The sequence below is a fragment of the Athene noctua genome, chromosome 13 (assembly GCF_965140245.1).
Source record: "Athene noctua chromosome 13, bAthNoc1.hap1.1, whole genome shotgun sequence".
Lineage (NCBI taxonomy): Eukaryota > Metazoa > Chordata > Aves > Strigiformes > Strigidae > Athene > Athene noctua.
Genome location: NC_134049.1, coordinates 12,343,490 through 12,359,189, shown reverse-complemented (window position 1 = coordinate 12,359,189; position 15,700 = coordinate 12,343,490). Strand labels below are relative to the sequence as shown.

General features: G+C 52.8%; 1 protein-coding gene across 1 annotated transcript in view; it reads left to right on the top strand.

Annotated features, from left to right (window-relative positions):
* The first annotated feature begins 13,799 nt into the window (after positions 1 to 13,799).
* Positions 13,800 to 15,700, top strand: part of ADAMTS17 (ADAM metallopeptidase with thrombospondin type 1 motif 17) — a 196,480-nt gene continuing 194,579 nt past the window's right edge. Inside the window, exons 1-2 of the mRNA XM_074916879.1 lie at positions 13,800 to 13,869; positions 14,593 to 14,954. Of these exons, the coding sequence (XP_074772980.1) occupies positions 13,800 to 13,869; positions 14,593 to 14,954 (432 nt within the window). The remainder of the gene's footprint in view (positions 13,870 to 14,592; positions 14,955 to 15,700) is intronic.

The following is a 15,700-nucleotide window of genomic DNA, read 5'->3' as shown; positions in this document are numbered from 1 at the left end:
TACTTCAGTTTTATTATCTGAATTCATTTTTTTAAGTTTATGAGTAAGAATAAAGTAGATGGAAAACAAACCGAACAGGGATATGTGAGTTTTGGCTACAAACAACTTGCAAACTGTGAAGAATTAAAAAAAAAAAAAAATCTTGCTGATTTAGAAAGAAAAACACCATCTCCACAGGCACTTCCCCCAGCTGTGGGTTTGAAGAACAACAGACAACCAGTGGGCAGAAATGAAAGTCCATGCTGAGAGTAAGAACACAGCCCAGGTGTGAAAATGCCCAGGAGAATTGGTTTGATGGCTGTTAGCTGCCCGAGAGCTGGGGAGCCTTTCTGTGCGGAGCAGCAAATGAGCCAAGAATGTACCTCTGAGTGATTTCACTGGTTGTGTTCAGAATCACTGAAAATGTCTGTTCCTCCTCCTGCTCTGTCTGTGCCATATAGAGCCACGGTTTTGTTTCTTGCCTACAGAGTTTGAGCTTTGGCCACCCAAGGTGCGGATGTTGAGGAGGATGAACACCTTTGACTTGTTGAGGGTCATGCAGGACATTTGTATTCCCCCTGAGAATGTGATTTCAGCTTACAAAATGTATGAAATTATGTGATGCCCACGCTTTAGAGACAGTTAGCAATGTGTGTCACACAGCAGCACAGCACTGTGAGTGACCAGCATCATGGAGAGGGAGCTGAACTCTCCTGAGCTGAGCTTTGTGAATAAAGAAGAAAAGTCAGAAGAGGGCTTGGCCAACTCATTGCACAGGTTTTTCTTACAGATGTAGGTGTGAAAGACTCATTTAAAGGTTGATTTCTCCAGCTCTTCAGTGGGAAGCATTTTCTCTGTCTCCATATTTCTGCATGATGGTTTGTGGAAGGTGCCAAGCCAGGTCAGAGCAGTCACCACTCCCCTGAGAGAAGCCAGCACCAAAAGCTTGAGAGGTGGATACCGAACCAGCAGCCTGGGATAATCCCTCCCTTGCTCTGGTGTGGGGCAGAGGTAGATTCGTGCTCTGAACCATGTTTGGGGGGAGAAAGGGTGTTACCATGAACAGTTGCAGCTCTCAATATTCTTGCCACTCACGTGTACCACAACCAGCTGCTTTGTGCTGCAGGGGTTGGGCACACCCTGAGTGAGGAACTGAGTTCAGCCTTAGGTTAATTTCTTTGAATCCCCACTGCCCAGCTCATGTTTGCCATCCTGGCACTCAGGTTTTTTGGTCTCCATTGCTGTTTAAGCTCATCAACAAAGATTTCTCCATGCCCTGTCTCTGCTCCAACCTGTAGTAGCAGCAGTGTTTGCACACACTCCTGGGGGAGCATACTTGCCTACTGAAGCGTAAGCTATTTGGTAGATCACACATGAGAGGGAAAACTTCACAAAGTATTGGGACATAATGTGGGAGAGGGGAAATCATTGGCCAAAAAACTAGGATTCCTGTAGGGGAAAAAAAAATAGTTTCACTTTCTGTCCTGTCATCCATGTCTGTTAAGATCTTAAGCAGCAGAGAGGAGGTAAAGGCTTGATATTAATCCCTTGTCAAAGAATGGGATTCCCAGTCGAGGAAACGGAGGTGATCAAAGCAATGTAATCTTCACCCTAGCTGACTACAGAGAACTTCAAGTAGGGGTCTGAAGGTTTATTTAACTCAAGTACCCTCTGTGGGATTACTTGAAGTTTCTAGCTTAATAGAAGACAAGGCTAAAAGCACAGGTCTAAGCTTCAACATACGACTCTGCAGATACAAAGTCATAACAACCCATGCAGGATAATGATGTTGATGTTCCAATAGTCCAAAGATTTATGAAAATATCTTCTATTTACTCAGCTGGAAAGAGCCCTGTTCTTCTGGAGTTTTGTTACCCCATAAAGCATTCAGAGGAGACCCCATAATCATTTCAAAGTCAGAAACATTAAGTGGAATAACAAGTATAAACCCTATCCACAGTGACTTTGAAGTGCAAGAAGCATGTCCTTGTAGCTGTAGAATATTACTCTACTTTGAGCGGGGTGGGAAGAAACAGCTCCCAGGCAGTTGTTTCAGGTGGTGAAAAGTCCATATTTTTCCTACCACAAAAGAAGCTGGTCTAAAAAAAGAGTTGAGCAGTGAAATAGATGATTAAATTCCCACTGAAATTCACAGGAGCTTTTCCCTGATGCTGCTGAGAACTGGATCCAGACCTTAGGCGATCAGATGGAATGACAAGGGCAGCATGGCACTGCCTTCTCCAGCCATCAGGCGCGGGGCACAGCCCGTGTTTCCTCCTCCTCTAGCCCAGGGCAAAGTTCTCCCTGAAAATGAGATCTTCCATCTGCAGGACCCTCACCTGAAGAGACCTGCCTTTGCCTCTCTCAAAATGGGCATGTGGCTCCTGAAAGACATCCCTGGGAAAGCACTCCCTCTCCTTTCAAGCCTGAAATTTCACTTTCAGCAAGCAGTCTGCCTCCTGTCCTCTGTATTGTTCAAAATCTCAATAAGGACTGACTCTAAAGTCTGTGATCCAAGGCCAAATCTACCAGAAAGAGGTAAATGATGACCTGTGGTTATCGCAACTACCTCAGTGGGGGAGTGAGTGAGAGAGCTGCTGGGCCAGAGGAGAAAAGGGACCAGACTGAAACTGGAGCAAAATGGCTGGTGCAACACAGCAACAGTTTAAACACAGAGCTGAGATCACCAAGAATCACAGAGCAAAGCAGTAACAAAGCAAGGAAGAAAACAAGCCCCAGGAGAAGAAGGAAGAAGAAAAAGACGGTAGTTCAGTAATGCTGGGAATCAGCCCTTTCCAAGCAGCAGAAGCCAGCTTTGCCTGGACTCTGAGATGAACTCTGTAGCCAGGACAACTCCTTTTCCCTGAGCACCAGTGGTTTCAGACTAAGCCCAGCCGATGAGTTCCCAAGGCAGGAGCAAAGGCGGCAGGATCTGGGAAATACTCCTTTAGAATGTTCCCAGTGTGCAAGTGAGGGGACAGGGAGGGACTCAGCTGGGGCTGGGACAGCATACCCACAAGTGGAGGCCAGCAGACCTGCAGCTGTGGCAATGACCCCTCGGTTCACCTCCAGTTGCTGGGCAAGCCTGACTCCCCCTTAAACCTCGGCATTGGTTTTGTGCTTTTCCTGGCTGATTCCCCGAGAGTCCTAGAAGAATGTCTAGAAGATTTTAGTGTTTGCTTTCTACAACAAAGAGCAGGAGAAAGCTGCTAAAAGGCCTTTCGAGTGCCAGCACCTATGGGTAAGTTTCTTGGTTATGCCATGGGCTGCATACAGTGCAGGAGAAGTCCTAGTAGTTCAGGAGAAGAATCTGTGGGAAGCAGGAGCTAAATCTTATCTGGCTGTGCTAAATCTTATCAGGCTATGTAAATCCTACCTAGTTCCTTTGCTATTTTAAAGGAAGAACTATTCAGCAACCAAAGAATGTTTCCCACATTTCCCTATTGCAAAGGGTAGTGAGGTCAGGTAGCAGTTGTACGTTTGGAGCTTTTTTCCCCTTTGAATCCTTTGGATCCTTCAAGGATGGCACTTGAGCAGAGAACAGGATACTGTAGTTTTTGCCTGAGGTGAGGACTATCCTATAACCCATACGATATACTGCAGGGTATGCACGGCATTTATGGAACCTGGAAATTGTCCCCCACATCCACTTTAGTGCTGCAGTTTCCCCTCCTGCACCCAGTTGTGATTCTGCTCTGACATAAAATCCAAGAAAAAGTGAAGCTGGGATGCTTACCCCTTCCTCTGCCCTGGCACCCGTGGCCGGCATGAGGGAAATCGTAAACCGACATTGCCACATCTCTATGCTGTGGATTGCAAAGATGGCTGCTCCATCTCTTGTGGGCAATGATTTTTTTTTTTTTTTTAAACATTTAGATACTTATCCAAAGCAAACATCAGAGCTTAGCCACAGCTTGGGTTAGTCCCACATCCTCATGGATGCAGTCCGCAGCTGAGAATCCTTGTTCTGGGCCATGGAAGGGCCACACTCCTTTCACTGAATGTTAGTGAGAAGAAGACAAATTCCTGCTCCATAACACAATGTTGAGAACAGAGAAACCTTTAAGTTTTTCCTTTTACATCTCAGAGAGGATTTTATGCCTGTGGAGGGAATGGATGCTCCACTGTCCTGTTGTGAGATAGAACCGCAGGTGCCCGCGTGAAACATGCAGCAAACGGCGCTGTTGGTCTCCGGGCCGAGGCAGCCGGCACTGGGCACGGAGGAAATGTCTCCTCTCCAGAAGGTAAATGTTTCTCGGGCCTTTCCCCGGGTTGTCGCTGACAGGTCCCTGCGGAAAGCCCGGAGCAGCACTGCTGGTCTGGCCGCGGTGCAGGCAGTGATGAGAAACCTCGAGTGATGAGTGATGAGAATACCTGTGCCCTCAAAACCGCGCGTTGGCTACCTGGTCATTGCTGCAAGGGCCCACGAGGTGGCAATAGCAGGACACTGCTCCCTGCTCGGACACGGCTCCCATGTAGCATTCTCTTCCGTCTTTTTGCTCCTTAAAACGACGAGATTCTACGAAGATTGGGGTGCAGAAGTGTTTCTTGCAACTGGTAATTTCCACTTGATCGGCCTCTGAACTGTGAAGCAGGTGTCTGGTACATGGCTGGTAAAAAAGCACTACAGATTTTACTGAGAGCAAGTGTTTGGTACCAGTCCAGAGGACCGACGGTGTCCTGAGGGCTGGCATCTACCTGGGTTGACACCAGTGACCCTTTCCCAGAGGTGCAGCACTCTCCTGCAGACTCCCCCGGTCCCAGAGCTGTTCCTGGTGTGTCTGGTAAGGGCTGGGCATGAAAGGATGTTAAATCTTCTCTGACTCTGCTTTACCACTTGTACTTTTTTGTATTGTCTGTTTAAATTAGGTATTTGTCAAGCCACAGAGTCTGTAGCTGCTGGAAGTGAAGCCCCATTCTCACCTAGATCTTTAATGCCTGTAATGCAAGTAAGGAGGATACAACTCTTGGAACTGCTGTTCTGCGTTAGGAGACAGACTCTCTCCCCCAAGTAAATGAGGTGCTCTGTGCTTTGCACCACTGCCAAGAATAAAGCAAAGCTCTGAGGGTAGAAGGGTTTGGGCCAGGCTCAGCGTTTGCCTGTGCAGGGGAGGGAGCATGGGACATCACCTCCCAAACACAAAAGACGGAGGAGCAGTTGCATCTCAAACCCCTTAAATCCGGCATGGGCTGAGTGTTACGGCCAGAGCACCCCAAGGATTTGGGAATGCCAAGGAGTGGCTTTGTGTAAGGAAAAAAAAATCCTGTGAGCATGTACTGGGAGGGCACCCTGACCCATGTACTCACCCTAGCAGTGCCCAGCCTGCCTGGTGTGTTAGCGAGGGAGGGTGGGAGCTCCCTGAGGGCAGCCCGGCCCCAGGACATGTCCATCACCTACTGCTGAGTAGATTGACCAGAGAGAGGGGGAATGTCTGTGCTTGTGGGCTGAGGGCTGTCAACAGCGCACCCTGCATTACCTGGCAACATCCCCCCACCAACAACTTTTACAAGGGCAGAAGGATGAATTAATTGGGTGCTGGCTGGGTGCTGGAAAAGATGAGGTACCAGGCAAGCTGTGCAGTGAAAGGGGCTGCATCGCCCGGACAGGTATGATGGACAGGGGCACAGACTGAGCTTTGGGTTTTGTGCTCCAAGAACATTGTCCTAAACCACCTCCAAAACCACCACAGTGCCCTGGCATGAGGCACCACTGAAAAGTGCTGCCTATAGAAAGCTCTTTCCAAAATTCTTTAATGCAAATAAGTGGTCACCGCAGCCCCAGGCTGAAGCAGTGTTAGATGTTGGACAAACTGGGCTTTTGCATAAATGCAGAGCAGAGAGACAAACAATGAAGACCAAAATCTAGCAGTTCTAGTTTTCTTCCGAGGATCTCTCGAGAAGGGGGGGGGGGGGCACAGCAAATACCTCCTCCCTTATTGCTGCTGTGGCTGGTTCCTGCCGGGAGGAAGTTTTGGGCTTGGGCTCCATGAAAGGTGTGTTGAGGAACCCAGCAGCTCCAAGCTGTGCGAAACCCTGGCTGCAATGGCCCACTGAGCCACGCAAACAGCCTGCGCACTCCCACACTCCCCTCGAGCCTCAGCAGGAAAAAGGGATCTGTTGGTTTAAACAAGCTTCTTTAATCCCATTTGGCACAACCCTCGTGGTCAGGCTGCGCTCAGCTATGACTGTGTAGAGAGCCGGGAATGGGTTTGCTTTGATAGTGGATGAAGTGTTTCCCTGAGCTCTCCCCATGCGTGGCTGTGGATGGGGAGGAGGTGCTCGGAAGCTGTAGACCGTGGGTGGCAGCGCCTGTGGCTCCCATCTGACCCCAGCTCTTCCCTAGGTTTCTCTTTCTGAGCCAGGAGGCAGCTGGATTTGACTTGACTGTCCCAGCAGAGATTGAAGCTTTGAGCTTGCTTGTCTGGCACCCACCATGCCTGGGGTTTGCCACGGGCTGGCACCCAGCTCTTGGCACAGTTTCCTCCACCACAGCTCGCAGACGGTGCCGGTGGGACTCCTCACTGCCAGCAGGTTAACTGAAACGCATCTCCTCTCATTCCTTGTGGGTGTCCAGCCCAGAAAGCCTGAAAGCAGGCAGTTATAAGTCCTAGAGTGACGCTAATATTTTGCTTTTATGAACAAATACTTGCAACTCAGCCAAAGTCAATTGCCAGCTCTGTTGGGAGAGAGGATCTAGCATCAGAGGAGGATCCCGATTCTGTTCTTGGTTTACTGTACAACCTTGCAAATAATGACAATATTGGCCCCAAATGGACTGGGATGAGGTATTGGTGGCTGTTGTTGATTAAAGAGCAGGATGTGTTACAGACTCCAGAAGGGTTGCTCCCTCCAGACCTTGCACTGGCCCTCCATCTGGCCGGTTCTTACCTAGTGACTCCGAGCAGACTTTGCTGACGTGGGCAGTCGGGTTTCCGTGCTGGCTGTGGAGGAAAAGGCAGCCCTTGTTGTCGCTTGGAAGAGTGTGACTTGCACAAACTCTTATCAAAATGCATGGCATTACAGATGTGGCCCTGCAGTGGTCACAGCGCATCCTGCCTGCCCTGCTCCTTTCTCCACTGAGAACAAAGATGCTTTTGCTGCTTTAGGTCAGCTCAAGATCTCGAAATGTGGGGCTGTTTCCCCGAGTGGGTGCTCCAGGTGATCCCTAGACTAGACAACTAACACAGATACACAACATCAGTTGACCAAATGTCCCACTTTGCATCTCCAAGCTGTGAGCTCATCCTAGAGGCTGTGGGCGTGTGCTGGAGGCTGAGTGTCCACAGCTCCCTCCCTGCAGGGGGGTGTTTGTCCTCCTGGGACAGCGCTGGGGAATTTGCTGACTCAGCTGGGGGTGATGGGGAGGGAGCATGAAGGGTGATACAGAGGGGGAGAACTGCAAAGGAGCCAAATCTGGAGAGAAGGTTAGCAAAACTGTAATGTTCATTTTTAAAAGGTCCAGGCAGTCAGAGGTTTTGGGCTGTGAACTCTGCACTGCTTCTGACAGTGGTGTTACAGTAATGGTTCTGCACAGCTCTGCATCTAAATGGAAGCAACCAGGGAAATTTGCACAAACTTGAGCAAAGGATTGCTCCTGTGGGGAGAAATAATTCTGTACGCTATTGCATTGTTGGTGCTATCACTGCTCATGGATAAAAGGTGGAGGTTTTTGATTGATAAATTTGTATAAAAGTTAGTTCAAATGGCTTGACAAAGCTTTGAGAGCAGCTTGGGAAGAGCTTGAATATGAGACAAAGGAAGAAGGGTTAGAGAACAAAAGTCCAGAGCAACGATTACCTGAGCACTTTGGCTTGGGGCTGTTTCACTTCCACAAGAGAAAAGGGTGATTTACAGCCCCAGGCTGGGGGACCAGCAGGGCTTGGCCTTGGGACACACTCTGTCCTCAGCTCTATGCCACCATCCAGTGATGTTTGTGCTTGGAGGACAGCCCTTTCCACCTTGGCACGTGCCCCCACTCCTGGCCCTGCAGCTCTGGTGGGCTGGGGGAGAGGCACCCCAGCCCTGCAGTGCCTCTCTGGGGATGGGAAAGCACTTTGCTGGCCGGAGGAGAGCAGGCTCCTGTGCCGTGACCCACCTCGGAGCCCCCGCCACAGTGCCTGACGAGGGCCCCTGACCCCCGGCAATCCCTGCTCGTGGGGATATTGAGTTTTCTGTTTGCTTTGCAAGTGTAATTGGCCAAGACGCTGTGAAGGGAGGAGAGAGTGCTCAAGGGAGAGGTGTTAAAGAAATAGGAAAACATTATTAAGAGTGTTTTAAGTTGGCAGTTTCCCTTATTAGTACTTTCATGATGGAAAGAAGCCACTTTAGGTCTGTGCAGTTGCAGTGGGCCACCACATTCAGGCCCCTGTAGACATCCATGCAGACGGCTGTGCTGTCTTGTGCATCACCTCCGTCTCTCTTCCAAGCCATGCACCACCTTCTTGGCTTACAAATCTCCTCCTCTGGCTTCTTGGGCCCAGCTGCAAGGAATATGCAGAGAAGGAGGAGCCTTATATTAAATATTTGGTTTGGGGAGGGTGAGCCTTGTCCAAGGCAGGTGTTGGATACAAAGGGAGAAGTTTGAGAACGAGAAGGGGAACACCAGATGTGGGATATGACCAGCTGAAGGACAGTGCCGGGGAAAGAGGAAGGTGGAGCCTGCATGAAGAGTTCTGCTGTTGTCAACTTCAAGCATTCAGAACATCTGCCTCCACACCAAAAAATAAATCAATGACATTGTTTTTTGAGAAAGGATTATTTTAAACAATCCTGTGGTTGGCAACTTCTTCACTTGCTCCTGGGCAGTAAGCCTTTAGGCTTCTCACAGCTCACATTTCTTAGTCTGTCATGGGGTCAAACATGGAGTGATGGAGTTAAATGAGAAATCAGTCTCATGATTGCAGGAGCCAAGGCCTGGAGAGGAAAAACCCAAACAAACCATAAAACGGAACAAAAGAAAGTGCCAGCTATTCCCAGGTTCCTGATAACATCATCAGAGGTGGCAACACTGGACTTCATAAAAAGCCTCACTGAACTTTAGGGTCAGCCTCAAACAACGACAGCTCTTTCCTTTGTCCATTTGTTCCTGCATGCTTGGGGAGTGACGTGTGGCTGATTATTATTGCCTGGGTGATGGCTATCTATGCGCAGCTCTCAGATACCAAACAGACCCTGGACTAGCCTTGTCTGTGTTTTAAAATCCCAGCGTGGTCTGGATGGAGGTGGAGGTGCACTTACGTTTCCGGTCTCTACTCGACGTGCTGCCTGCACCGGAGGGAGCGGATTCTCCTGGCACCCTGCAGCAGTGTTACTCAACTGGGAACATGTTCTTTTATATTCCTGGCTTTTCTCACCCACAGTGGCATGCGCGCGATGTCATTTTCTGCTCCTGACAGCATAGCACCCTGATCCCTCCAAATATCTGTGCCAAGGCAGCGAGATACCCTGGGAGGTTTTGTACAGACAGTAGTGGCACCAGCGTGGGAATGCCGCCAGACCTCCACCCTCATGGGGGCAGGTGGGAAGCAGCCTGGCATTTCAGCAGTCCATCCCTCAACCCCTATCCCCCAGAGATATTTTTCTTCTCTTTTCTCTGTATTCCATGGAAATAGGATGATTTTCCCCATGGCAGCTGTGTGAAGCTGTGAGGCCCCTGGAGATCAGCATAGGGGAAGGGTTTGGAGGGGAGATCTCCAGGGAAAACCTCACACGATGCACTCACTGTTTGTGAGACAGACGCATCTCAACCAAAGCAAACTCCCTCTGACAAAAGGGAACCCCTGTCAGCCTTTGAATAAAGCTCTCTGCTAGCAGAAAGAAAGGGATAACTTACCTTAACAGAAGCAGGCTGCGTGCCCCCTTGAGGACATAGGGGCTGGTGGCTCAGCTCTGTCTCTGGACACCTCCAACATCACAGTTGCTTTTCTTCCTGCTCCTTATCCCCAGGAGCTCAGGAACAGACTGTCCATTTTCAGCCAGACTCGACAGAGAAGTCCCAAAGGGAGTTTTTCTCTCACAGGCTTGGGAGAATTCAGGCTGTTGGAAGGAAAAACCTTGTAAGTGCCTCTGCTGAGGGCTGCCCCAGAAGTATTAGACACTGGAGACTCTGTATGAAGGAGCACACCCTTAAACACCCTCTATCCAGGGAAGAAGCTTTAATCAAACCTCTGGCTCACTGTGAAAGACCAATCAGTAGGAAACCCACTTCTGGCACCCCTATATTTTACTTGATTGTTTTATATCACAAAAGCACTTTTCTTGGTCCCTACTTGCCATTAAGCTGTCTCTGGCTTCTTTGAGGGAACGTGTGCACGGTTAACAGCAGCAACCTGCCAGGTCTGTGCCCAACCAGCCTGGCCAAACTCCACAGCGTCAGGGCCCGCAGCGGGGAAGGGATCTGGCTGCCCAAAGAGCGCAGCCAGGCAAGGAGCTGCGGGGAGAGCAGGGAAGGCATCAGAGAATCCAGGGCAGGAGAGCATCACCGGTGAGGTCGGGATTGCCCACTTAGGACCAGGACAGGAAGGGTTTGGAGAAGGATGGCTGGAGAGGAGGGAGAAGACTGAGGAATGGCCAAGTTAACCCTTCGCATGCTGGCATTTTCCAGGCGTCGAGCCAAATGACTGCTTGGGAAGATGTATATAACACATGTCTGCAGTCTCCAAAGGGTTATTAACTGTGCAATAATGGCCATGAAACTTGGCTTCCTCAACGTACATTTAAAATTGCAAAAAAATAAACCATGAGTTTTGAAGGGGGAGAGGGCTTGTTTCCTAGAAACTGCAGGGCCAAATCCACTCTTTGTGATGATGATAGGAAGAGAACACCACCCCCCCCACACCCCCCACCCCCCCCTCAACACACACACACGCATGGGCTGGGGGCAGGGGAGAAATGCAATCACCACAACAGGACCACAGCCCCCTCCTGTCACATGCTTTATCCTTATCAGCAACAATTTCAAGGTGTTTCTGAAAAGCCCATGGTGTTAAATTAATAAATTCTGTGTCTCACTGGAGCTTTGGGATTTGGATTCAATAAAATCACTGCTTCTCCTAAGACAGTTTCCTCTTTTGTTTTGTGGGTACCTCTGCAGGGGCTTGTCCCTTGCTCCTGGCTCCAGCACTTGCCAACACCAAGGCCTGACTGTGATGTTGCCCCTGTTGTGGGGCATTGCAGCCTCTTGGGCCCCTGCCCAGACACTCTGCAACTCCATGATGCTCAGCAGGGACCAGCGCTACCCCAACGCAGTCTGTGCCAGCCAGCCCAGCCACTGAGCGAGTCCTTCCATGCAGTAAGTTACAGACTTCTCTTTATTAGTGCCCCTCTTTCCCCACACTATTACATTTTTTCTTTCTCTGTATTGTTATTATATTTTTGGCAGAGCACTTTGGAAGGTGAGAGAAAGGATCTACTGAAAAGTGAAGCAAATCTAAGCCCCCTCGCCAAACCCTTTTGAGGGGAGAGACGAGGCACCAGCTTCAGTCCCTTAGCAAATGAAGACGGCTGGTGGTCTGGGTTTAAACATGACTGTTCGGGGCTCAGGCCAGATTTGGCAGCTCACAAATCAAATTGCCTCTTGGTTCTCAGGAGTGGAGGATTGCCACGGGTGGAAGAGCTGTGGGGGAGCTGCTGCCCAGAGTTGCTGTGCCAGCCGGAACACTGGCCTTGGAGGGAGGCGCTGAAATTCTTGGTTCACAACAGGTCAGGAGAGAAAATCAGGCTCTGAGGTTTTGTTTTAACCGTGTTAAGTTACACTACTGACATACAGCAAGGCAGTCGGTCCCAAACTGAATTTTTGTCTTACTTGTATGGGTTCTGGGCCAGCAGAAGGTATAAGAAGACCAAAGCAAAAGGTATAATACTTCTTGTTAGAGAGCAGACTGAGCCTCAAAAGAGACAGGAAAACACAGAGCTATTAAATCTCACCTGATCTCATGTTAAGAAAGTGAATTTGAGCCGTGGGTCTTGGCTTTACTCAGATTTTGTCTGCTGGGAGCTGGTTGCAAGTCTTCAGTTTCTCTCTTGCTGCTGACCACTGGTAACGTCCTCCAAGTGCACCTCACTGGAGTCTCTTCCTCGAGACTGCAGCAGGAGGTGGGGTGTCTGTGTGCAGCCCGGCCAGTATGGTGCTGCAGAGGCCCTGCACAGGGTGAGTCCTTCCGAGAGGCTACTCCAGCCCGCTGTGTGACACAGGGGGTCCCTCGATGCCCAGGAAGAGCCCAGACAGCGGGGCGAATGGCTGGAGGCAGCTCTGAGATTCCAGCTCTCAAACAGCCCCTCTACTTGTCACAGGAGCAGATCTCAAAGAAAACATGGCTCTTGTTGCTTGTCCAGTGCCTGAAAGAGAGAAAATGGTGTTAAGATGCTCATCTCTTACCAGCCCTTTTCCTAGATTCAAGCGGCCCTTTGCTTAGCACTATCCCAGTTGCCTGCCCTCGCAGGGGTGAGCATCCAAATTTAACTCCCCTTGCTTGCGACTGAGAGACATTGCCCCTGTCAGTGCAACTCTGGACAATTCTGCACTGAGATCTGCCAGAGTCATTCACACTCTTTTATGGGCCTTCCTTTGAATTCTTCTGTGATTTCAGTAACAAGGTTGCAGATTTTTGCAGAAGTTTAAACTCTAGGACACTGCTCTGCTGGGCCGCAGCAGTTTAAAGCTGCTAACACGTTGGGTCTTTACTGCTTTCCACCACTCAGCCATGCCAGGAGCACAGGATCTGATCCAAAGCCCACCGAACGCAGCGGAAATCTGTCTACTCTTGGAAATCACCCTACTGCTTTCAACAGCCCCTGGACCACGCCGACTTCTCCTGACCAGCTGAGGACATGCAAGACATGCAAGACATAGCCCAGCCACCAGTAGGGAAGGAGCTCTTGTGGCTGCAGGATCTTAGTGGAAATGGGAACTGGTTGCGCCTGGGTAAGGATGTGAGTGTCCTGCGCACACGGTGGCACGGGAAAGGGAGCTGACAGGTAGCTTCCTCCTCTGCCAGGCAGCCCTCTTAACTAGCTTGAACAACGTCCTCCCTGCTTTAAGTGTCCCCTTGTCCACCACAGTAAAAATCAATTTTTGTATCTCCTGAGCTTTATGAGCTTGTTTCTTGTTTTCATCTATGTGATAAGTGCTTCCAGGAGTAGGTAAGATTGTTGCCTAAAATCTTTGTGCACTCATATATTGCCAACCTCATTTTTTTCTTGATCTTCTGAGTCCTGGGATCAGTATTTCAGATGGCGGTGAAAGAGGCTGCAGGAAATGTAGAAATGGGTGAATTTTTCAAGCGAGCTTCTGTGGCGGCATCTAAATTCTTTTCGTAGTGAAGCAAGGGCTATGCAGCAAACGTGATGGAGGAGCCCACCAGCCGGCTGCTTTTGGTCCGAGCTCCCATGCCTCTCGCTAGAGCGTTTCCAACGGCTTCAAGGGCCACGAGCAGTTGCAGGGCGCGGAGATCCGGCCGCGGAGACCCCGGCCCCGGGCCCCTGGGGGGTGAACGGTGCGGGGGTCACGGCACTGCCTCTGCCGGAGGGGCAGGAGAGGGCGCCCCCCGCTGGCCGCCCCCACCCACGTGCACCCCTCCCCGCGAGCCCAACCCTCCGCCCAACGAGTTCCGCTCGCAGCCAATGGGGGCGCGCGGGGCGTGGCTCGGCGGGCGCCCGAGCCAGTGAGGACGCGGTTCCGCGGGGAAGGGCGTGGCCGGGCGCCCACCACGCCGGGGCTGTCGGCGCCGCTGATTACTTTTTCCGAGGGCGGGGAGGGCTCACTCCGGCCCGCGCTCCCGCCGCCGCCGCCGCGCCGCGCTGGGCCCCGCCGCTGCCATAAAATGTTTGACGGCTGCCTCCTGCCTCTCGTGTTTCCCTGCCTGCTGCTTTGGGGACTGGACGCCGGCACAGGTAGCGCTTCCCTCCCCCGGCTCCCGGCGCCGGCGTCCCCTTCCCGGCGGCGCTGACAGCCCTCGACGCGGGCAGCCCCGTGCCGCGGGTCCGGCGGGCGGGCGGTGGGCGCCGGCCCCGGGCGGCAGCCTGCAGGCGCGGACCGCAGGGCACGCACCGGATCCCCTGCGTGGCCGCGGTCCCAGTCTGCAGGATGAATTGCTCCAGGCTTTTGTATTTTCTTTTCCTGTCCTCTCGCTGCTGCTGCTGCTGCTGTAACGTTTCATGTGGAAAGCTGCTGACTGTCCTTGGCTGCGGCTTCGGCTTGCTCTGCTTTTCCCCTTCTCCCTGCAGATTTTTATAGGGGTTGGTGAAATGCGATGCTTGTGTCTGAGCTATATATTTTTTTTAATGATACAAGTAGCTTTAGCATTTGCTTTATTCCTCTCTTCCCTGCACATTTTTGTCTCTAATATATGTGTGTGTATATGTATAGAGAGAGAAATAAATCCCTTTCCTCCGCTGGCTCCATTGTCTCTGCAGCCTGTCCACAATTTTCAGTGCACGAGTATTTGCGCTGAAATCCGAGCGCGGGGCTGCCCTCGCCCCGGCAGGACGGGGCGTCCCCGCGGGGGGGCTTGGGGGGTGGCTGGCGGGGCACGGAGCTCCCCGTCCGCCCCGTCGGGTCGCGGGACCGGCCGGCGGGGGTGCGAGCGCCTGAGCCTCTCTCCTTCTCGCCTGCAGCCGGCGGAGCGGAGCTGGAAGTGGTGATCCCGGAGCGAGTGGCGCTGGAGAAGATCCACCTGCTGCCGCCCGCCGTGCGAGGGGATCGCGGCGGCCCCCGGCGCCGACGGGCGCTGCCGCGGCAGCGGGCGGCGGCGGAGGCCCTGCTGCTCCGCCTGCCCGCCGCCGGCGCCGAGCTCTACCTGCACCTCCGCCGCGACCTGCGCTTCCTCGCCCGGGGCTTCGTGGTGGAGCAGCGGCGCGGCGAGGCGCGGCGGCCGCCCAGCCCCCGGCGGCCCCCGGAGGAGCGGCTCTGCTTCTACACGGGACACGTCCTGAACCGCAGCGACTCCTTCGCCTCCCTCAGCACCTGCGCCGGGCTGGTACTGCCACCCCGACCCGCCTCCTACCGCCCCGCGGCGAGCCCCGCCGCAGCCCCCGCGAGGCTCCTCCTGTCAGTCCCGGCCCCGGGAGCCGCCCGACCCCCGCCCCGCTCCAGCCCGGCGGCGGGAAGCGGCCCCTGGGCCCTGCCCGCGGGGCACCTCCTGCCCCTCCGTCCCCTCGCTTCCCCGGGCCCCGGCGAGCGTCTCCGCTGTCCCCCCGGGAACTTTCCGGTCAGCCCCGGGTCCCCGCGGTGGGAGCGGCCCCTGGGCCCTGCCCGCGCCTCACCTCTGTGCGGGGCACCTCCTGCCCGCTCCTCCGCGGTCCTGTCTGTCCCCTCGCCTCCCCGGGCCCCGGCGAGCATCGCTGCTGTCCCGCTGTGGGTTTTGTGTCTGCCCCCGGCCCTCCACTGCGGGAGCTGCCCCGGCTTCAGCCGTGCCTGCGGGGCTGAGGGCCTCAGCCACAGCATGTCCGCTTTGGGTGGGTGGTGGGGCCTGAGGACCCTCTTCTTGTCACTGTAGTCCCGCCATCTTGCTAGTGGCTGGGTCCTGCTGTGGGGGATTTGGTCTCTTGCCTGCCTGGCTCACTCCTCAGCAGTACATCCCGGCACAGCGGGCTCCTCAGCTCTTCAGTTCACCCTTTCCACCCGGCTCGCGTGGTCGGTGGTGGTCTGTGAGGGTGTTTTGTGGGAGCTGTGGTGTAGGGACATGCAGCGCTCCGGCATGGTGAGAGGAACCATCCCGCTCGG